Source organism: Lepisosteus platostomus, chromosome 11 (assembly GCF_059453375.1).
Source record: "Lepisosteus platostomus isolate fLepPlt1 chromosome 11, fLepPlt1.hap1, whole genome shotgun sequence".
Classification (NCBI taxonomy): domain Eukaryota; kingdom Metazoa; phylum Chordata; class Actinopteri; order Semionotiformes; family Lepisosteidae; genus Lepisosteus; species Lepisosteus platostomus.
In genome coordinates, this window is record NC_142621.1 from 13311212 (window position 1) to 13334864 (window position 23653).

At 35.7% G+C, this 23653-nt stretch overlaps 1 protein-coding gene across 3 annotated transcripts in view; it reads left to right on the top strand.

Annotated features, from left to right (window-relative positions):
- The window catches only part of nos1apa (nitric oxide synthase 1 (neuronal) adaptor protein a), a 113553-nt gene that overhangs the window by 59785 nt on the left and 30115 nt on the right, over positions 1-23653 (top strand). For all 3 annotated transcript variants that reach the window (XM_088598490.1, XM_088598491.1, XM_088598492.1), the window contains exons 5-7: positions 3165-3273; positions 6842-6983; positions 7776-7933. In XM_088598490.1, the coding sequence (XP_088454616.1) occupies positions 3165-3273; positions 6842-6983; positions 7776-7933 (409 nt within the window). The remainder of the gene's footprint in view (positions 1-3164; positions 3274-6841; positions 6984-7775; positions 7934-23653) is intronic.

A 23653-nucleotide genomic window follows, 5' to 3' on the forward strand; every position in this document is an offset into this window, starting at 1 on the left:
TGAGTGCCTGATTCTTGCATTTATCACATCAAGGCTTGATTTTTTTAAACTCTTTCTGTGGGCTCCCTAACACTCTCATTTATAAATTGCAATATATCCAAAACTCTGCAGTTTGACTTCTAACGAACACCAGACCTTAGCAGCATATCACTCCTACACCTAAGAATCTGCATTGGATGCCTATGAAATCACTTATTCAGTACACTATCTTATTACTGACCTTTAAGGCTTTAAGTAATCTGGCTCCATCATACATCTCTGAACTCCTCCATGTTTACACTCCCTCCCGAAGGCTACATTCAGCTGAGGCTTGTACTTTTCTCCCTGTAACTAAGACTAAATCTCGGACTTTTGGAAACCATGTCTTTTCTGTTGCTACTGCATTGTTATGGAATGCCCTTCCTCTGACTCTGAGACAAATTCTTTGGTTCTTTTCAAATCTCAATTTTCTAGGGCCTGTGTCTGAGTGCCCTGCATTTTATCCTGTATGTTCTTGTTTGTTTTTTTTCTTGTACATTTTCTTTTCATTTTATTACCATGTACACTGTCCTTGGGTTTGTAAAGGTGCTTTATAAATAAAAGTTATTATTATTATTTTGGTAATTTATCTCATAAACACTGAAACATCCTTTACGTGCAGTGGAAAGTGGGTTAACACGCACTAGTTTTTATAGATAATTGAGTAAGGCTACAGAACTAAGTGTCTTTGTATAGTACTTTTTTTAGTGATTTGTGTGCTCAGGCATACAGTACAGTACCACACTTCTTTCCAGTTTAATAACATTCTTGGCAACATCTTTGGCATTAATTTTGGTTTAAGACTCCAAATTTGTGCAGGGGCAGCTTGCTTTGTCTTCACATATTAAATACCAATTCTAAATTTAATTGTAAGCCTAGACATTATGGCGAGCTAATTCGTATGACTCATCTTGTAGAATGGCAGATGAAAACTATTATAATGAAGATGTTCTTAGTAAAAATATATACAATGGGAAGAAATTTCCATTCTTCCCCTAACATTTCTTTCTGTGTAGTGTATAACCATTTTGAAAAAAGCTGTTTTAGGACTTAATAAAATCCATCTATTCATTGTCTAACCACTTTATCCAATTCAGGGTTTGCGGGAGAGCTGGAGCCTATCCCAGCAAGCAACACAACAGGCACAAGGCAGGATGCAGCCTGGATGGGATGCCACTTAAAAAAATTATACATAACATTTTTGGACTTTTAATTGACATGTAGCGGCTCAAATACATTGCCTCTTTTTGAAAAACATCCAACCCTGCTAGCCAGTTGGTCCTGTATAGTATTTTAATGATATTTATTTTACCAGAGGATGACATAAATCTCCCTTTCATTTCCCAGGAGTGATAATAGTTTGCTCATCCTAGATTTATGCTTTTTTAAATTAAGGATGACCTTTGCTATCCTATTCTGACTTACCCTGTATAGACTCAAAAACCCTACGAGACAAACCTGACTGCAAGAAAACAAAGAATGAACATCAATATTTTACCAGTGTCAGTGAGTGCATGCTGTGCTATAGACCATTATCTACAAAATACTTTCTGCTTCAAATCTCTACAATACATTTGAAGTATTTTTCAAATTACAATAAACAGCTGTCTGAAAGAAACCAAATTCTAGACAGCGTGGTGTTTTCATTTAAATTGAGATCTTGAGATGCACTGTACTTACATTAAATGTGTGGGTTTTCTTAGCACTTGGTACAATTATTTTAAGACACAGAATGAATAATCAGAGAAGTCATCTTGTAGATAGACCTTCACGAGTATATATTTTTGCACTGTGAAAATGCTTGTTTCAGGTTACTGTTTTTTTTACCTTGGCACAGTGAAGAATCTTAAACAGTTTCTAAGTAATATATTATTACTAAAACATTTCTAAATGCCTTTTCTGTTTTTATTGCCTTTTTCTTCATTTTTTTAATTGTATGAATTCACTTTGGTACGTTTGTGTGTAGGAGAATAAACGCATTGGAAATGATATGTCATCTTTAGTAGCATGTCTGCACTGACAAACTGCTGACTCAATACTCTGGGCATCTACACTAAAGGAAGCAGTGAATTATCAAATGTAATTTTGTTGAAAGTATGTCTAATATAATGTCTAGCTGAAATAATGGACTTGGGTTGTGTGTGAAAGTCTGCAAACTGTAAACCAGCCCTGACCCTTGATTCATTTACTGTAGGTTAGGTTTTTGTGTCTGAATGTTCCAGTATAAATACTTATGTCTCAGTAGCACCACTACTCATTGCATCTTCTTTACTTGAATGGAATTTGCTTCTCAGGTTCCAGTGTGTCAGATAAATTTACTCTCTTTTGGTTATACTGATTCTTCTGTTTGGCAGCAAAATCTGATTAAATAGACATTTGTTTTAATACCAAACAGTCTGCTTTCCCATTCTTTACCATTACAGTGTTGTGAATGTTTTCTCCTCTTATTTTGAAGGAGCTGATTTTGAAGTTTTGTTACTTGGTAATGTTATTTTTTAAATTCTTCAGTTCACTGGGCATGTTCATACTCTCGGCTTGTAGAAACTGAAGTAATAAAGAGCCCTGCTTTTTTTTTTTCCAATCTCATCTTCGGAAAGTCACGTAAACTTCGAGACAGTGAGGGCTGATCCAGGGAGAGCCAGAAGCTTCAGCCCCTGCCCCTGGAATGTTTTTATGTGAACAACATTTCATTTCTAACTTTCTTTAGTGAAATATAGATTAGCTCAGCAGAACTAGTAAGTGAATGAAACCTTATCTGATCAAGTGTTGTTTAAAGAAAATGGGTGCTTTTGCAATTTCACAGGACAGATGACTTTTTCTGATGTCAAAACTTGCTCTTCACCTTTGTGGGAGCTTTCCTACAAAACTTTACTGCATTGGCTTTCTCAAGTTAATTCCCAAAACATAGAAGCTAAATTATTTTGTTCAGCACAATACTGTTAGAATACAATTTAATACCCTACAATTAGCCTTAGTTCTCACCCTGTTGTTAGCTGCTAGCTCTTAGTTTTAATTGTAACATTTATGCTAGCTTTAACTCTCACACTAGCCCTAGGGAGAAAGACTGCAACAAAGGTTGCCTCTCCACATTGTTTTCTAGTTAAGGTTTATGATATCAATTAACGTACTCGGTTTTTAATTTTCAGGATATTCTATGTGTCTCATGATTCCCAGGACCTAAAAATCTTCAGCTACATTGCACGAGATGGTCAAAGTAACGTGTTCCGCTGCAATGTTTTCAAGTCTAAGAAAAAGGTAAGGTAAAATATTTTTCAAAAGGCTGTTTTTCAATGCAGTGTAAACAAATCAGTTTTTTTGTTCTTTTTGGATATCCTGCTTGAAACGGAAATTTGCCCTCTTGTGGTTATTCTTGCATAGTTGAAACAATGTCATGATCTCTTCCATAAGCCTCTTTTTTTCCCATGTGCCACATGCTGCTTGGTTGGTTTTCTGATCTTCTGCCAGAGGCTTTTTTCTAAGATCGTCTTTGGACTGTAGTGCCAAGCTGCAGCACAAACTTAGAAATTCTGGTTTTCTCAGGGCTTTGTTGTCCCTGAGAGCACTGGACAGGTCCTAGCACTTCTGGACAGAGATTCATTCATGTACATTCCAGAAAATGTAATTGTTTAGTATATGTAGGTTGCCAGCTTCTCCCTTTTCTTTCTAAATTTTAAATACATAAAGGTTTTGTATTTTTAGAATATAAGATGATAATGTCTGTGTTCTTAAACAACAGATCTGTTATAAAACTTCTATCAGGAAATGACTAAGTTGAGAGGGGTGACCAATCTGTGATTAATTCAGGCCCTGACTCTGGTATCTAGGAGACTTCAATCATGCTGTTATTTCCTGTTGCAGAAACTGATAGATGTCATGTCACTAACTTAATATTTACTTTACCATAGTATCAGTTAATCTGTTCATAGCTTTTGCAGACAAAGTATTAAGCACCTTTTCTCTCATAGTTTATTGCCAAACATAGAAAAGTTGGAATCAGCAGATAGAAGCAGGTAAATTTATGACATTGCAAAAGGTCCCCCTTACTGCTTATTTCCAGGAAAGGTAACACGTAAATAATGAGCATGAGCCTACAGGACTCCTTTACATCTTCCCTGAGAGACTTCTACCACACAAAATGGGTTGTGGGAATAAAATTAATTGTGGCGTCTTTAGCAGGGCATGTTACCATCACCTCAGAGAATTAATTAGAATGTTAATACTATTGTGGGACCTAGTCCTGTCAATTTCCTGATTTCCGAGTCTACATGTTACTTGGATATCATTAGCAATTTAAGGAAGAAAAAGAAGGAATGTGAAGGTTACTTGCTGCCACATTTGCAGCGTTAATAGTGGTTGAAGTGTAACTGGCAACAGCTGAAAGAAGTGTCATTAGAATTCTATCACCAAGATAGAGTCCAATGAAAATTAGTGGACAGTGAGGGCTGTTCATTATTCATCTACATTAGTCTGGAGAGATATATTAAGAATAAAGAAAAACAGATTAAAGAAAATTACTTCATAATTTAAGCCTCTTTATTAGTCTCATAATTTCTGAAGGAAATGTCTAGTCTGTGAGCAATCATGATGTTTCTTTTATTGCCTGTTCTGATGATTTGTGGTGTAGTTGTGAAGCATCTAACTTATGTGCTTGACTGGTGGAATTTATGGTATTTTCGATTAAACCTGACTATAGTATTTTTAAGTGTATACTGAGAAGCATTAAAATGCAACATAAGTCTGTCTCAGTGTATATATATATGTACACTTTCTCTATGTATACTTCACACACCTATTTAGTTGATACATAGTATGTGGAGAAAGTAGTTACAGAAGCATAGCTACCTGGACAAGAAATTGAAAAAGAAGCAGCTCACAAGCACCCTTAGAGAGAACCCCACTGAGTTTTTTTTAATGCATTTGAAGTTGCTCTAGTTGAATGCAGTCTACAAAGAGTTTATATTCATGAGGAATTGTTCATTTGTGGCAAGTATGTTCCCGAATTTAATGAGTAAATAATTAAACCAGATGCAAATGAGAGGGAACAGGTGTTTTGGCTCTATATTCTATTACAGCAAACTGGTAATATTCTCACTCAAAGCCTGAGAAAACAAATAGGTACGCAGTACTATTCTAAAACTGGGACTGCTACAGTTAAAATGCTAATATGTGGAGCTGGACCATTTAATAGGTTTACTAAATACAGTACAACAGAATATATGCTGAGAGGCCTTAAAAATGCAAAAAATACTATGCACTCAAATACGTATTTTTTGCATTTTTAATTCCTCTCAGTATATGACCCACAGGTAAATATAATTGCACAGTATAGCATTGACATTTAATTCTGCTGTTTTTCCCTTCAGTAGACACGAGAGATTTCTGTTATTCATATTGATTGTGACACATCAAATATATTACCAGAACAAGGCAATCGAGATGGAAATAGCATTACAACCCATAGGAGTAAATTGCTCTTTGGATTTTCATAGCCTCTACTGGTTCATTTAACAAAGGCACATAAGTAATCATTGAAGTTCAGCATTTCGATACCATTCAGAGTAATTAGAAAATTCTGGGCCTAGTTTTCTTCTACTCTACTGTATATAACAGCTCATGGATACTTTACATTCTTTAGATTTACCTTTGATGTATTTAGCAATTGTTTTAAAATTTAGTATTAAAATCCTGTACTGTCTCAGTGTACTATATTCTGTTCAATAAGAGTATTCTTGATATTCTGGTACATAAGCAAATTATAATTTTAAATAGTTAATATTTAGATTTCTTACCTTTTATAGCTCAAGATAAACTATACAAACTCATGAAATTTGATATAGCATGATGTTTAAAATTTGTTTTTTATTTTTAGTTCTTTGTAATGATACAGTGAATAACGATATAATAATTATAATTAATAATTGCTTACACTTATATAGCGCTTTTCTGGACACTCCACTCAAAGCACTTTACAGGTAATGGGGACTCCCCTCCACCACCACCAATGTGCAGCATCCACCTGCATATAAGAACAGTGGGATATGTCTCTAAGACGTTTTGAATGGTTTATTTGGTAATTGACATCTTATAAAGACAAATTTATCATGAGGCGGCAGTTATTTTAGTGTTCTTTAGTCCTGTGCTGTATCCCCTTGGGTGTTCATAAGCTTTTGACTTTGCTGTGGAGAGATAGGAAGTCAAGAAGGAAGTATTCTCTGAAGATAATTGAGCTTCAAATTGATTAGCAGCTGAAGTTGTCCTTTAGTGTTAATTAATTGATTCATCTTGTGACATTTAGTCATGAGATAGATGTATTCTTCTGTAATAATTCAGGCAGTTTTTCCTTTCCATAATAGTATGTGCTGAGGGCCGTGTCATGAAAATTCAAAGTAAAACCCCTTTATGAAAATGATGATGGAGAATAAGGTGAAGATAAGGTCTGCTGGATCATTTTAATCTTAAGTAAAATACCAATAGAGAAGGCTCCATCAGTTGTCAAGTGGGATACCCTGGGTCCTGTACTTTTTTGTAAATTAAATTTGTTGAGGTCTGATATCCAAGTTAAAAGTTTACCATAACCAGAAAACAAATTTGCATTCCGTTGATGTGCTTAACCATATGGTGTGATAGAAAGCCCAGTGCTGTCTTAGGAAAAACTAAAACCATCTGCAAGGGATCTTAATTTTTTTCAATGTCAAATTGTATACCTGTCTTCTGACAAAAAAAAAGATTTACTCAAAATGACTCAGACATTTGTATGACTAAGTATCACCTACTGTACATGAGGATTGAAGCTATTGATGATAGGCTCTTCTTTTTTCCATAGAGTCAAGCCATGAGAATTGTAAGAACAGTTGGCCAGGCCTTTGAGGTCTGTCACAAACTCAGTCTGCAGCACACCCAGCAGAATGCAGATGGCCAGGAGGATGGAGACAGTGAAAAGAACAGTGACGAATCGGATGTGCCAGGTACAGACTGACTAAATGATATATTCAGGTGAAAGAGTATGACCCAGAACTTAATTACTGTCTTAGAAATCTGTATTCTTGAAATGTACATCGTTTCTTACATGAGCCATTGAAACATTAAAACAAAAAACCAGTCCAGGTAACCAGTACATTTTGTTCTTTTAAAATTAAACTGTTTTCCTTCACTTTCTGTCATATTTAATATATCCAGCTCCTAAAACAAAAGTAAACTTCCCAAGTAAAGGTTTCATATGTAGCCTCTGTATTTACTTTAGACACCCTGTGTTTAAGCAGACAGGGGAGTGGGCGGGGTTAGCATTTACAATGCAATGCTGTCATTGGGATTTCTTTGGTGAAGGTTTGAGATTATCATTATCTCAGTTAAGACATTTAAAGCAATTGTAAACTAGGCTAGTATTCTATGTCTTCCTTCTAAATGTAGTTTACAGTAAACACCCACTCATATATTGTGACAGAGTAACATGTAAGGAGAAATCTAAAATGCCTATTCCCAAGCATATGCAAAGAATTGTACAATTTTTGAAAATAAGATTGTTCCTCTGTTTATAGTACACCTTGCTTCTGTTTAAAGTACTTGTACCTTTTCCTCAAAATAAAGTTGATATTGTAGGTCTAAATCAGCCTATGTTATGCTCTTATCAAAGGTTCTTATATCTTATACATTGTTTCAAAGGATATCAAAGGATACATTGCTTCTTTTTCTTAATAGGTCAGTTCATAAATTGTTGGTTTTTTTGTAGAGTGTTTGAATTAAGTACATATTTCTTTTAGCACGGCAGTTGACTGGTGCAGAGAAAACTGTGGCAGAGGAGACAGATATTGACGCAGAGGAAGTTCCCTTACCCGATAGCACAATTGATGAGTTTAACCGTGGGGTCACAGACCTGGATGAAGTCAAGAAGGAGCAAGATGTGGGAAAGGAGAAGAAGGTACCTTCTTTTTGGTGGAAATACATGATGAAAATGATCAAAATCATATAGGGGCAGTTGGTCATCAAGTAAAGGAATTAAATTAGCCATTTTCATAACTGGATGTTTCATAGCTTTGTTGGACACAGGATAAACAAAAAAGTACTATCATGTGGAGTGTAAAGGGGTGTGGGTGTGTTGTGTCAGATGATGCTTCAAGAACACTGAGCAAGACCACTGACCTTTAAGAACTAAACTAGCAAGATGTGCAAATGTTCTTGTCTGAACTTTCAGTTAAATTGGTGTATGCACCCATCATAAAACTGATAACCTGCTGATTCTCTCAACTGTAGCCTGATAGGAATTGTTGGTAGATGTGTTCTTATATCAATCTTTTGCTCATCATTCATGCATAGAAATTAGTCATCATTTGTACGTGTCATTCAACAAGCTATACATCAGGAATAGACCCCATTTCCTCCCATAAATCTGAGAATCATAAAAAGTAGAATATGCTCTGTTGAATTCAGAGGTGATTAATGTTATATTGCTGCTAATATAGGGCAACTGAGAAATTTGAAACAATGAAAGCAGGAACTCTTGGAACAAAAATGGCCAACTGCCAAGGGACTTTTTTTTTATCAATTCCAGATGTAGATGAAAGGCAACCTATGCTTTTGGCATTCTATATAATATAAATAATCCAAACAAACATAGGGATCTAACCAAAATAGGTTCGAAACTTATTCCTGCCTGCCACAAAGAAAATAATTTGTTTGCCTGGTATTCCACATTTTTTTTAAAAGACCGTGTAGATAGTGACGTGTGTTAGAATGCATAGATGGCCAATATGATGGATGCAGCAATTTTCAAGTGGATTTCCCCTAATGGCTTGTGCATAATTTCATCATATTTCTGTGATAGTACTAATTACTTTTTGCAGATGTGTTCTTTTGCTTTTATTTCCCCAAATACATGAGCCCTCAGTAAACAATAAAACGACATGCAGGTGTATGGGGAAGGTGTGGAGAGAGTTGGCTTCTGTTGCAGATTTGTTTTCAGTCGAGGAAAATCCTTGATGGAGTTCCAAAGGCAAAGAGTGCGATTCAAATAAGAATCGGCATGCAGTGATTAAATTGTTTTCTTCCTAAGGGGAATCAGCTTTGTAAAAGATCCAGTAAAGTAGTTCTTCATATAAAAATTATTTCTCATCTGCAAGTTTCCTTTCCTGATGGTACCATGTTTTGCTAGCTAGTTCTAAGAGCATCAGTCAGATCAACAGATAATCATTAATTTACATCTAAGGTTACAAATATCCGGTCTTATCTTCATACATTTGCCTCGGTAATAATTAGTTGTTTAACCTTTCCTTAGCACAAGAAGTCTAAACTATACTTTTGTAAGTGCTTGCCAAGCTAATGTGTTGAGACTCAAGATCATGCCAATGAGATTACAAGGATAACAGAATCTTTTGGTTTTGGTGGGTAGCTGCGTCAGCACGCGTAGGCTGCAAAGGAATAAGTAATAGATTTATTCCATGCTGAAAAGAGAAGAAAGAAAACACAGCGTTTCGGCTGTGGAGCCTTCTTCAGGTGTGAGGAAGACTGGGCAGTAAGCAAAGGTAACGTAGCAGGAGAACAAAAGCTGGGAGAGAGGAGGAGCGGGAGCAGGGGATAGGCAGAGTGGCCAATCAGGTAGTGTGAAGTCAGGATAGGTGAAGAGAGGTGTTAAATGAAACCTTCAATGAAATGAGAGAATTTAGAAGGCAATTAGTCTGTCATTGAGATAAGGGGGAAGGTGTGATCCTAGCTGTAGGATAATTTTAATTTCTGTAGTCTTTCTGATGTGGGAGTTAGGAAAACCATTTTGGAGAACACAGATGGAGTGATTAGTGTGATCATGGCCATCAGAAGTGAATTGAGCAACAATAAGCTTGGAGAAATCTTTAATCTTCACAGCCTTAACATGTTCTCTGAAGTGGTCTCCGAGTCTCCTTCCTGTTTCTCCAATGTAGATGTCTGGGCATTTACTGCAAGAGATACAGTAAATAAGGTTACTGGAGGTACAAGATGTCATCTGAGTGATCTGGAATTGTCCTGAGGGGCCTTGAATGAGTGTGGTGTTGGATGTATACTTGCAGGTGATACAGTGAGCTCTGTTGCAAGGGAAAGTGCCTGGTGTGAATGGTTGCTGAGGGTGGTCAAGGGAGCTGTGAATAAGAAGGTTAAGCAGATTAAGTGGCCGGCAATATGAGATGATGGGGCCGTCTTTTGGTTTCTCCTTGAATATATTTGGTTTGTCCTTGAATCTAACTATGCATATTGCAATAGAGGAAGATCTGAAGTGGTTGTAAAAACAAACATCAAAGAAAGAGGTGGTGGCCCTAGGATTTTATCAGCAGCAATATTTAAAAGATCCTTTTTAATAAAGAGAGCTGGTAATTTGAAATGCCAGCTTCAGGAACAACCTGACACTTGACCTTGGGAAGACTAACAAATTCTCTATGATCTCACCGGAGATTACCTTAGGGTAATAGATTACCTCTTTGGCTAACTTGTGGCATTCTGGGACTTGATAGAGTATATCATTGTCCACATGTCATAATGTATCTTCTCCTCTTGCCTTTGGATAAACTTCCTGATTTATCTTTTAGAGCTGCAGAACTAATGAGGTGGATTGTAGGTAAGTCTTTTTTGATTGCAGGAAATGGAATTTGCAAATGCAAGGTAATGGTTAAAGTTGGAATTGAACACAGTATTGTTTGATAAAACTAGCACCTTGCCCACCTTTGGTGAGTTTTGAGTTTTTTGGTAAGAAAATGTAAGTGTGAACATTATTTAATTACTATTTTTTCAGTGTTTTCCTTAAATAAGCCATACTATGATATTATAATGTTTCATAACAATAATATATTTGCTTCAAGTATAGGATGTGAACCACTTTATCTACCACTAAAGTGTAGATAAAGCAGTACTGACCTGGGTGTCATTAATTGAGGGAGACCAGATAGTGAAAAACCAAAGTGGAGTTTAAAAGGGGAAGCAGAGGTAAAACTCCTAATCTTACAAACAGTGCAGTGTCACAGTGAATCTCTAATGACCATGTGTGACAAAATGACCTCTTGTTTATTGCTGGTTTTGTGTTCTTAGTAGTTAGGACCTCAGTTTAATGTTGCATCAGAAAGGCAGTGCCTGTATTGATACTGTGACATTTTGTATAAAATGTAAATCCAGAGAAAAGTGTCTACTGGTCTACCAACATAGCTTACACTTGGTTTTTTAATAGAGGTCTCCCATTCCCAGTATTGACCAAACCCAACCTTGCTAAATGCTGAGATGTGATGAGATGTGGCTGTAGGAAATAATGCAGCTGTCATTTTACAGGGAGTGAGGCGGTGTCTTATAAAATAAATTTAAATCAGCTTTAAAACCTTTAAAACAAAATTTATAGGCTATGAATCAATAGACCTTTGGTAGCCATTTTTGGTTCCTTCAGCAATGTACAGTATGTAGTCACTTCATTGCAGTGTGCCAAAGGCAAAAGCAACACACTTTATTATAAGAAAATATCATGCAATTATGCACACTTCAGTACGCCAGTTGTTGTAAATGCAAAGCTATATTTTCTCTTAAGGGAGGTAAGAAAACTAATGTCCATTCTGATATTAGATAACTTTTTTTTCTCAGTTGTCTGCTGCCTCCAGTGGCTTACAATTAATCTAATGAAATATAATTTGACAGTTTGGGGTTGGTGGTCAATAAAGCCATGTTCTTTTAATGTATTCTGTAGCATAGGAATGATTTTCCACATGATTTAAGATTCAGCAATGTTATTACATGAGTAAAGGGAAACAAAATCCTCTCATTATACAAACTAAACTGTTCTTTAACAAAACGCCAGATAAATTCCTGTTTTCCCCCAGATGATTTATCTCTAACAAAAGGTAGTTTACAGCCCTTTCCAGTTTATTTTCCTCCAACAGACTTGTTTTCTTTTAAGCACACAGATGTTTTGTGGTGAACAGCACACAGTCTCACAACTCAGAGCTTTGTCTGACACACCCTTTTATTCCCAGAGACTATGGGAATAAGCTGTGACTATCAAGGCCAATGGTTCTTAGCCCTTGTCCAAAAGAATCAGTGTCACTGTTCCCCCCCAGAGTCACATTATTAATTGCAGGTAAATTGACTGGTAAATTAGATGAGTTTTAATTTTGTTTCAACTCAATATCCATCAATATCCAGTTTCAGAACAACTTTATTCAGGCATTATCAGAAATGTAACCAATTAGACTTAAGCAAAAATGTTAAAAAATGAGTGTGCGCGTATCAGTTCATCATGAAATAATCGCCATGAAGTATCGCCGATACTATTAAATCAGGTCTCTTTTGATTTAATAGTAACAGAACTCAATGGGTAACCAAGTCTGTATGATAAATGTAGATTAATAGATTGTGAAAGAAAAGTGCCTGACACAATACTATATAACTGGTTTCATCTAGGAATTTAATTTAATGGAACCAACGTAGGACTGCTTCAAAAATTTTTAAAGTCTAAAAATACTAGCAGTATGAGCACAAATACAAGCTTATGTATAATTAGAACAGTGCTGCACATCCTTGTTTATCAATACATTCTTTGCTTTATGCCACAATGTGATTTGCTTTCAAAATGAACCAATGCTCCCATAGTTGTTTAAACCTTTATATTTTCAGTAAATCTGTATACTGTTTTTACTGGACAATGTTTTTATTTTCCCAGAAACTTCTGAATGTTACTGAGACCTAATTTAAACAGACAAATGTAAAATAACAATTTGTTTGTGTATGTTGATCTATAGTTGTATAAAAGCTTTGGAAAACTGTACTTGTGTAATGTGCTCTCCAGCAGAAGAAAACATTTTTTCAAGTGTTACACCTTAGTCAGCTACAAGCAATTTTATTTGCATTTCAAATGAGAAAACCTAGATTCAATACCAGATGTGCTCACTACTTGCAGTCATCACTACATTGCAACAGTGCTGGAATGATGTAATTAGTTTTACACTGGGGACTGGCATTCCATACTCGGGTGAGCTCCCACTCAGAACTCTGTTGGGGTGTCTGCCAGGCACACAAGTCTGATGATGGATAATGTCTCAGAGATGCTCAAATCAATTTAAGTTGTGATTGATATAATACAAACACCCTAGACCATTGAACCTGATGTGATGCTTAGGCCATTGAAGTCAAACTTGGATGTGTCAGGGAGCAAAACATGATTATTGCAAACATCATTGAACATGGATTCCTCTTTCATATAATAGCCTCAGCACAGTTCTGGCATTAATCTGGCAAAGTCCAGTGAGTGTTTCTGCAGTTCGTTGAACCCTTGTGAAGTGATTGGAATGATGCCTTGTTCTAAATAAGCAGTCCTGGGCAGGTATCATAACCGTCAACTGGTGCCACCACCTGAGATTATAAAGATTCAATATGTGTAGATTGACAAATCTTGAAACGTTAAATTTAGGATCCTGTTTCAAGGCATCTCAGAATTTAAGTTTTGTGCAGTTATAACATCTGCGTCATTGCAGTGACATAGGTAAGCCAAGAGTAAGATCTAATTAGACTTCAGACTGAAGCAATAGACATTATCAAATCACCGTTGTTACAAATCCAATTTTGACTTACAGTTTATGGTGTAGCTAAACACGTTGCAAGCTTTTCAATACTTAATGAGAGCTCTATTCCAATTGAACGTTCACCGAAAAGTTGTCCATAGAGATTATGTAAACACTGCTGTACAAAATATCAGACAATTGCATTGTACTATTGAGATTCATAAACTGAAACTACTCAATCCAAATAGTTTCATGAAAAACATTTTCATATTACAAAAATTGAATTATTTCAGTTGAGTGCTGTGGATCATTATCTTGCAATATGATTAAGTTTGAACTTTCATCACTGGGGACAGCAGGCTGGATCACGATTTGGTTGTACCATCTCAATTATATTAGCAAATTTCCAGAACTGCATGGAGATGTATATAACTTGAATTGAACTTTGTCCAAGCTTAACTGTTGCTTATAACCAAGGTTTTGTTGTGTCTTAGCCATTTTGTCTTGTTCACATTTCTTAATGGAGCTTTACTTGCTGCAACTCCTCCGTTAATTCCTGTTTTCAAAAGGAACCTTTTTACTGTTGATGGATGACGCCTGAGTCTTCTGCTAGTTCTGTTATAATTCAAAACTTCTCTTCTTTCTATTCCTTAAGAATATTATCTTCAAGTATTGCTCATTCTTGTTCAAACCTTTTGATCTTCCATTATTGGCACATGATTATGCTTTGGACATTATCCCTTGAAAACTAAGTACATCAAGTGATTTAGTTCATTTATTTTTTCTTCTTTTCACCAAGACATTTTTATAGCATCTTCTATTAACATTTTAGCTCATTTGATTTACGCTAATAATTAATCCTTATAGATCTGTAACTTGCATCTCTAGTCATGCTACTTTGTGTAGAGACAATTGATTTTGTGGACAAACTCCTGATGAGTCAGTTATGTGACTCAGTATACATCATATTGTGTATTGCATATATTCATCGGTACACATATATACTGTATATATACTTCAGTTAGGATGACCCCAAGTGCAGTGGATTCAGTCACTTTTTATTTTAAAATTCAGTTTCAAATTTGTCTTAAAATATACACATTGTTATGCCTGTTATTGTTATGGGAAAATTTTTTTGTAAGGAATTTGCATGACCTTATCTTCCATAAGTCGTGGAAAGAACTATAAAAGTACATTTTATTTTTAAAACAGAACATAACCGTTACAAATGAGAGTTAATTATTGCAACTATTTGTTGTTCCAGACTTCTGTCTGAAAGAAATGTCTCCTGTTCTTCGTATTACCCTTAATTTCAACTTGAATTCCACAGTGTTCCTCAGTCATTTTCTGTGGATTTTAAAGGAGTCCCTTAAGTTGGTCAATGATTTTCAGGATTTTGATTTTGACACCAAGTCTGTTCACTATCCCAGAGTTTACAGTACCATGAAAAAGTATTTGTCACCTGCCTGATTTTCTGTATATTTGCACTTTTTTTAAAAAGGGAATTTGGTCAAATCTTTTTGTGTGCTGTAGCAGAATACAGAGGATAGTCTTGACACTAAAGTTTTCATTTCTTTGGTGTGCAAGGTAATCAAACATGCACTCTTTGGGTGTGAAGACGTTAACCCCCCCTAATGAACTCAACCCAATTAAAGGGATAAATAGGATAAGCTGTTTTTATACTATGGTATCAGTCTTGAAAGAGTTATGAAGGCATTTCTCTGGCTCTGGGTCTCCACAAAGCCACAGCCATATTGTCCAAATGGAGAAAGATTATGACAGTAGTGAATCTTCCCAGGAGTGGCTGTCCTGCACAAATCTCTAAGAGCAAGGTGTAACATTGTCCAGAAAGTCACAAAGAACCCTAGAACAACATTTAGGGATTTGTAGGCCTCTCTCGCCTCGGCTAAGATCACTGTTCATTACTCCACCATCAAAAAGACAGTGGTCAAAATGCGATCCAGGGCAGACTAGCAAGGTGGAAAGCACTGCACACTGAGAAGAACATTAGTGCTCACCTCATGTTAGCCAAAATGCACCTGGATGATCCTCAACAATGTTGAATGGGCAGATGAGACAACTTTTGTGTAACTTTTTGGCCAACATGGGCCCCGTTATATCTAGTGAAAACCAAACATTTCATACCAGCAGTAAAGCATGGTGGTGGCAGTGTTATGGTTTGGGAATTTTTTGCTGCATCAGGAGGACCTTGACCACTTGCTATCATTGAAATAACCAGGAATTCTGCTCTGTATCATCAAATAAAATTAATATCAAATTATACAGGAGAATGTCAGGCCATCTATTTGTGAAGCTGAAGTGCAGCTGGGTCATGCAGCAAGACAAAGATCCAAAACACACAAGCAAGTCTACTTCAGAATGATCAAAGAACAAGTGGAATGGCCAAGTCAAAATCCAGACCTAAACCCCAGATGTTGTTGCATAACCTGCAACAAGCTTTTCATGCTCGAAAACCCACAAATGTTGCTGAGTTTAAGCAGTATCAAGTTGCTGTGTTATTTGTTCACTTAGGGTCCCTTTTATCTAATATTAGGTTTTGTTGAAGATCTGATAACATTCACTGTGAAAACTATGCAACATTGCAGAAAATCAGACAGGGGGCAAATACTTTTCATGGCACTGTTTGTCAGGGGTCCCCAGCTCTGCTCCTGGTGACCCACAGTCTAGTAGTTCTTGATTCCTGCAGAGCTCTTTTACATAATTTAATGTTTTCTTAATCTACGGAACAATGAGACATTTAATTCCTGAACACACTGGAGTTCAGTTTATAACTAGTATGTTTCTTGATTAATCTAAGATCTCCTGTGTTTAAATAGAAAAAATGTTCCAATCAAGCAGTTTTTTGTGAATGATTCCAGCTGAACTTTTTATTTAATGTAAAGTAGCAGGTGTGTTTGTCAGATGGACCAGAATTGGGAATTTTTGGTCTAGATTATTGCAGATTAGCAAGAGCAGTGGCCTCACTCCTGTATTAACTCTCCTTTATAGGACCCTTTACTTTCTGTAGAATTTAACTTAGTTCTGTGTGCTTTTATTACTATATTAGATGGGTGAATGTTTTGTTGAATCACAGTTTCTCTAAGGAGGTCAGTGCTACCTGAAGTGTAGCGCACAACTCCTGCTGATCAGTTTAATTAAAAATGCATACTTAGAAGTGTGTAAATTATTAAAACTAAACTGAAATCTCATGTTTTTGTTTCTTAACTTTCTTACTGGAATGTAACTTTCTTTAGATGTTTTATACTTAAGGAACTTAATGATTTCCATACAAAAGTTAAAGCACACTAATATAAGAACTATTTTTCTGTCCTCTTTTTTTAACCTAAAAATGACTTAATAATCTTCTGCAAAGCATAAAAGCTAGCTTTATATTAATGCACTTTGCATCTGTATTCAAATATGCTTTCATGTTTGCCTTTCAATGCTGTTCAGACTATGTAACTTTAGAGATGTTCAGAAACCTTTTTGCACAACTTTGCTTTGTTGCCTTATTTGATCTAAAGGTGCCTGTTCAGCTAGTACTCTGGAGAACAGAAGTTAAATACAAAAACATAAATTCAGGCTTTTCCAGGCATAATGTAATCTGAGGGTTTTGCTATTCTTGTTTAGCTCAATTATTAACCAGGTGAACAGCTTTCAAGAAACCCATTTTATTTTTTTTCTCTACAGAAAACTGTGAAAGTTTTTTTTTAAAAAAAAGACCAGTTACAAATGTGGCCAATTGGCCCATTTAACACATTAACACACAGTAGTCAATAGTAGCCAATCAGCCATTTCTTGAAAGAAATCAGATTCTACAGTGTGACTGTACAGCTTGTTTTGTGCTCCCACAAACCTTTTACATAGTGAAATGTGTTTTTAGTTAACTGGACTTTTGCACGGTTTTTGCTTGTGTTACCATGTTGATTCTTAAGGAATCCATTGGGTTGACTTTGTCAATGGCTTTGAGGATTCTGAGTAATTGAATTAGGTTCCTTTTGAAGTTTTCCACGCTCAAGACTAAGAGGTTTTTTTTCTAAACAGTGTAGAAAATGTCTTTAACCTAAAAATGATGATATTAAATAATCTGGTTACTCTTCTCTGGACTGATTCCAGAGCAGTGGTATCTTTTTGTAAAGTGATGATCAGCCCTTTGAATTTAGTTAATTGTGAAGAAAAGTAAAAATTACTTCCATTTTCAAGCTTACAAATTACAGTCTTTTCTACAAATGTTAATCTTCGCATTTTAAATACCCTCAAAATAAGGCACTTGTGATAACCTTGGCAGTTAGCTTTAACTCTTTTAAAACCCAAATTACATCAAACCTGTCATGTCAAGTGATTTTTTTAGAAATGCTTTGTTGGCAACTTTCTGAAAAAGTAATGAAAAGAATATATTAGCTTCAGAATTCAACCATAGTTTAGAAAATCCACTTAAATACAGTGAGATGCATGTGTCTTGCTTCATTACAAAAACATTGCTTTTAAATTATATCATTATAATATTTGTTTTCTTAAACATTTATGAAATTGAGATGTATACAGTACGAAAATGTAGTTTTGGGTGAATTTAAATCCCATGCAAAAGTGTCAGTGACCGAAACGTGACAAAATGAATCATTTTTAAATGAATTGTAAAGACTTTTAATAGAAGTGCTTTACTGTATATCTGTTAGCACTGTTTTTTTCCTCTTTCAGATAGTAACCTCATGTTTTTTAAAAGGAACTCAGTTTGTGCTGTTTCAACGGGTTATCAAGAATGCCACTTTTCCAGCATGGTTTCTAGCTTCTGCACTCCTCCAAAATATCTCTGTAATGTGTCTTCTGTATTAGAGCTTTAATTGTTTGCCTAACGTATGCTGCCAGTAAGACACAAATTTAGGCCTCTGTGGTATGACTGTTCTGTCCAATTCTGTATTTTAATGCCACAGAGTTTTTATTTAGTATTTTCTTTCATGCCACATGTGTGGCAGCCATGGAACCAGCAAAATGCTGCCCGTAGTTAAAAGGGCAAATCCGGGCTAATTCCCATGTTGATGCTCTTTGATGCCTTTGGATACTCCAACGCATGTGAGACCAAGCAGAGAGATACCATATGATGTCTTGCACTTTCAGATGAATAATCCCCCCCTTTGGGTGTTTTAGAAGATGAGTAAGAGACTTTTTTTCTATAGAGGCAGGCTTAATGCTTTTGCTCAGCAATCTTTTTTTTTAAGAGGCAGTTAGCAGCCAACCCTGCAGCTGCAGCATTGGAAATGTTCTTGCTTTAGGCGAATGCCACTGACATATACTAATCATTTTAATATGGAGGCTTCTCAGCAGTGGAAATGTAAAATGATTATGAGGCTTTTTTTACACCTTGGAAACTGCTTGTGTTCCCAGACCTGGCTGCCTAGGAACATCGAACTAGACAGACACGTTAAATTAACTAAAACAACATTAAAACGATCCTGCATCAGTTAAGATGACAGCATGACCAATGTGTTCCAAACCCCTCCAGAATCTTATTTATTGTAGAAACAATTGAACTGAAACAACACAGACTTCAGGAAAAAACAAAACCGCTTCTGAATTGCCTCATAATTTGGGACTCTACTTTTCCTACCCACACTAGGTCATCAACTGCTTGGCAAAACACAGCCTCTTACCCAACCTGCTCCTGTTCAAGGTTTGTTTTTAACTCCAAACTCAGTGGGCTTAATACTGCTGCCAATGTATTTATAATATAGTCAAGTAATGTCCCTGCATACACCACTCCCCATTTGACTCCCCAATCTCCATTTTGTTCTCTTGTCAATATGCATTCCATACCACAAAACTACAACTAAGTAAAATTTGTTTAGCCAATTCCAGGTCTTGGGTATAAAGATAGACTGTATGTTGGATAGACTTGAAATTTCCCAGGTTTCATCACACTAAATTTTCCCTTAATGCTTGCACCTCACATGATGCGGTGATACTTATCATGGATTTAAAAAAAAAGTCATCAGCTTTGTAAAACTCCACATAGATCTAACTGACAGAACCCAAACGTTGAGGGAAACATTTTAGTTTTCCCTTAGTTTTCTCACAGTTCAAGTGGACTGTCAAAGAAGATTTGCCTGGGAAATACAATGTTTGAAATCTGTTGTGTTTAACCAATTTTAACCAAACCAATTTGTTTTATTTTGCTTTGGTTTCTTCTTTTAGAAATTGCTTCATTTGCCCATTTTAATTCAGCTAAATCATGCTATGGATTTGGGGCCTTTAGTCTTTCTAATTTTGTGTTGAGTGTGGGCTGAACCTGGCAACAGACATGCCAAGGCGAGTGTTCTCACCCAATAATGACGGTATTAAAAGAAAGAGTGACCTAGGATTAGTTTTTTTTTTCATCTGGGACTATAACTGTTTGGATATCTTAGCAGATACCCTGGACAATTTAAATGCTGCCAAGAAAGTTAAAGTACTGAAGAAGTAAACAAGTCTAGATTCTCTAAGAATAATGTCGGCTGTTTGATTCTGGCCAAAATTGCATTTTTAAGTCAAAGAAGAAAACTCTTTCCATAGAGATACATCTAGTGTTTTTAAAAATTAATATGCAGTTGTTTGGGTTGACTGAATAGTGCAACTTACTCTGATTTTCAGGTTTTTAACAGTTTTCAGCACGTCAAGGTTCCAATGAGAAAAATCAACATATCTGGGGATAAATGAAATCTTTTTAGTGTTAATGTCTATCAGGGCTTTGTAGTATTATATTTTTTTTCCCAAAACTAATGGTATTGCTACAGAAAAATCATCAAAGCATTTTTAGGAGGGGGGGTCTCTTCTTTTCATTTATTTCTGCTAGCAAACAGCATTTGAACAAAAGTATATTCTCATTTTTATATTTGTGTTCTCCATCATAAATGTTAGTCCAGTTCACAGAGAAGTCTGTATTGCCAACTCCTAATTCTCTATGAAGCCCCTTTGTCACATCTTATTACAATGAGACTAAATTTAGGAAATGTTAAAAACCTCATGATTAATTGCACTGTATTTGTATTTTGTACAGAATTGTTCACTCTAATAATTGTGTACTCTGGCATCTTTCTGTATTAATATAGGATCCTGTTAGGTCTATTTCTGGCAAAGTTTCAAAAGGCAAAACTTTACAGTCTATAGCATATTTAGTAGTCACAAATAGTGGCACCGTGCTCTTCTAGATAAAGTAATGTCATAGTGATAATCCAGTTCTTCAGTCTAATACAGTTGAGTGACAAAACCATTTGGCTAACATGTTCAGATCCATTATTTTCTTTGCCTAAAGAAACACCAACGGTACATTTAATTTATAAAGTGTTTAATCTCTTCTGGACTGATGAAAGGTATTATTCAGGGAGAGGACTGAATAATACAGTAGGAGGAAATCCTATGTGTTCATTAGGTCTGTGTATTCATGCAAGGTGAAAGGTGGCAATTAAATAAGTAAATTTTTCTCATTTCTATTCATTAGACATATGTCTTGTTATAAACCTATCGGTTTTCAGAGACTTATGCTTCAGTGTTTTGACAAACATTCATCTCCTACATCAGGTGTCACTCTAATGTAAACGCAAATACATTTCATTTTTTGTTTCTTCAGCAATATTTCAAGTGTGTTTACTTAACGATATACCAAATAACAGGGAAAGTAAGTTATGTAGCTCTAATGATAATGTGCGTTTAAAAAAAGCAAACGACCAAACTGTGGTTCTCTTTTGCATAAAATGCATTTCCTTGTAAATTTGTCTACTTGTGTGGGATTCTGGAACTCTTCCAGTGAGAACAAAACAGTTATGAAATTCAGTGCAAATTTAATGTAATTAATACCAATTTAGACCTGCCTTGATCATTGCTGACAGGTGAATTTATGTCCATCTCTGGCACCTTTACACTCCAGAGTAGAATTGAGATTAATATTTGATATGTAGTTTTTAAGGTACTGATAATATAACTGTGATGTTAATCCGTTTGGGGCCGTTGGGATATTTGATGATAGGACTAGCCAGTTGAATTCAATTTCTTCTGAGGTTAGCTTTGATAACTCATGAACATTCACTCTCTGAATGTCTAATACCATCTGCTGTAAGTCTTGGTGATAAAAAGAGACATTGATGCACTATACTTGTGAAGTATAAAGTCTGATTGTTCATCTTAACCTGCTTTTTTCAAATAGTTCCTTTTCTAAATTCCTTTTTTTTATTTGTTCAGCATGACCGTATCCAATGTACAGTACCTATAATGACAGACACGTTGGCCTTAAAACGTTTAGTGCTTTACTAAGATGTTTCTTTCTCCAGAATAACTGCACTTGTACTTGATCAATTGTACATTCTGTACTGTCATATGCTCAGTTGAAAAGAGATACTGGAAAGGTGCATCCCTTGTGAGTAATTGAGCAGAAATGCTGAAAGAGAAACAAAGTGTATATCAACAAGAGGTGGAATTCTTGTGTAGTGCAGCAGAATTCTTAATGCTCTTTGTGGCTACTGAGAAGCATAGGGGATGAAGACTAAACAGCCTGTCACACCTTGTGATATTATACCTCATTAACCCATAGCTGCAACTGACAGCCTCATCCATCAACAAATTATTATTTTTTGCATAGAAACATTAAGATACCATTCTTTTCAGCTTTGAAAATTATTGCCACAGGACTGTTGCTGCTTCAATTATTGGTTGAGGAAACAGCAGAACAATCTGTTAGCTTGAATGCTCAGCTATGATTTTATATCTGATACTATGCGAGACATTTTGTTTGCATCTAATTAGTATGATAAATCATAAATGCTATTTTATTCTATTTAAAACATGTTTTGTTTGGTGAACCAATTTATTAATTTTAATTAAGAAAGATAAAAGGTTTCAAAACCTTTATTTGGTCTCCTTGTTTGGTTTAGACACCTCAGGGACAGGGAATGTTCTTTTCTCGAGCCTGACTGGATAATTGCTATTGTCAAACTTGCTATGAAAACGTTATCCATCATGAGTGATCACCCTGCTCAACTAACTTGCATTCTATACTTCATCAATGCTGCTTTTTGAGGAAAAACAAGCTACTTGTTTGGGGAAAGAAGCAGGAGTCAAGTAACTTGTTTCATTCTTCACAAATTAATCAGGGGCTTAAACTAAATAAATTAGGGAAGCTGGTAACAGGAGCTCTAACCTTGGGTTGCTATTCTGTTGTGCTGGTCACCAGTCACCATGTGATCTTCAGTTCTCGCGTTTTGTGATGAGAAAAAGCCAATTGTATTTTCACACTGTGAAGGTTGACTACAGTGAGACAGCAGTTTTAGCTAAAGTCTAAATGCATATCTGCTTAACTTAATCATGCAACTGCTTACCAACAGTTCAAGCCTAAAAGGTAATAGTTTGAGCTTTTTTACTTTATGGCGTTATTCAGTTATCTAATTTTCCCCTTTTCAACACACATGACTCTCACTATAAAAGTTGAGACTTTAAGATATCTATTCTGCAGGGGAATTTACTTTTTCTCCTCTTTATAAATTTCTGCTGTTCACAGGTGAACTTTATTGAGTTTTGAACTGCACAGTCCATCTTCTTTCAAAGCATGGCAAAAAAGCAATCTGCCTTTTATATACTTTACTAAATCACAGAACACATGATCAGCTAGGGAAATAATTTCTGTTATCGCTCCTACCATTTATGGTGCATCAAAGCAGCCAATATCTTTTTTTTTTATCCAATCTTATCAGTCACACAGCTTTTTAAAAAAAAATCTGTAGTGGTTGAAAATTTAGACCTTTACCTGTAAGCTCTGGGTTTGAAACCCTTGGGCTGTCATATCCTTGGGTACTGTCCCCTGGCACAACTGCTCAATTCACTCCTAACTTTAAAAAGGTAACAGCAATACAAGGGATATCTCATGGATGAACGATCCTGGGGTCCCATTATCTACCAGTTTAACTAGGATAAACACAGACCTGCTAATACCCTAATTACTAAGCAAAGTAAAAATCTTAAAATATTTCAAGTTTGTTTTCAGGTTTACTGCACTTGCATTATTTAGTTTTAGTATTATTGAAATGGCGTTGCAATGCTGACATTTTTAAGATTAGCACACAATTCAGAATTACTGTAGTACTATATTACAACACTACCTCAGTAAACATTGTAGTGTCAGA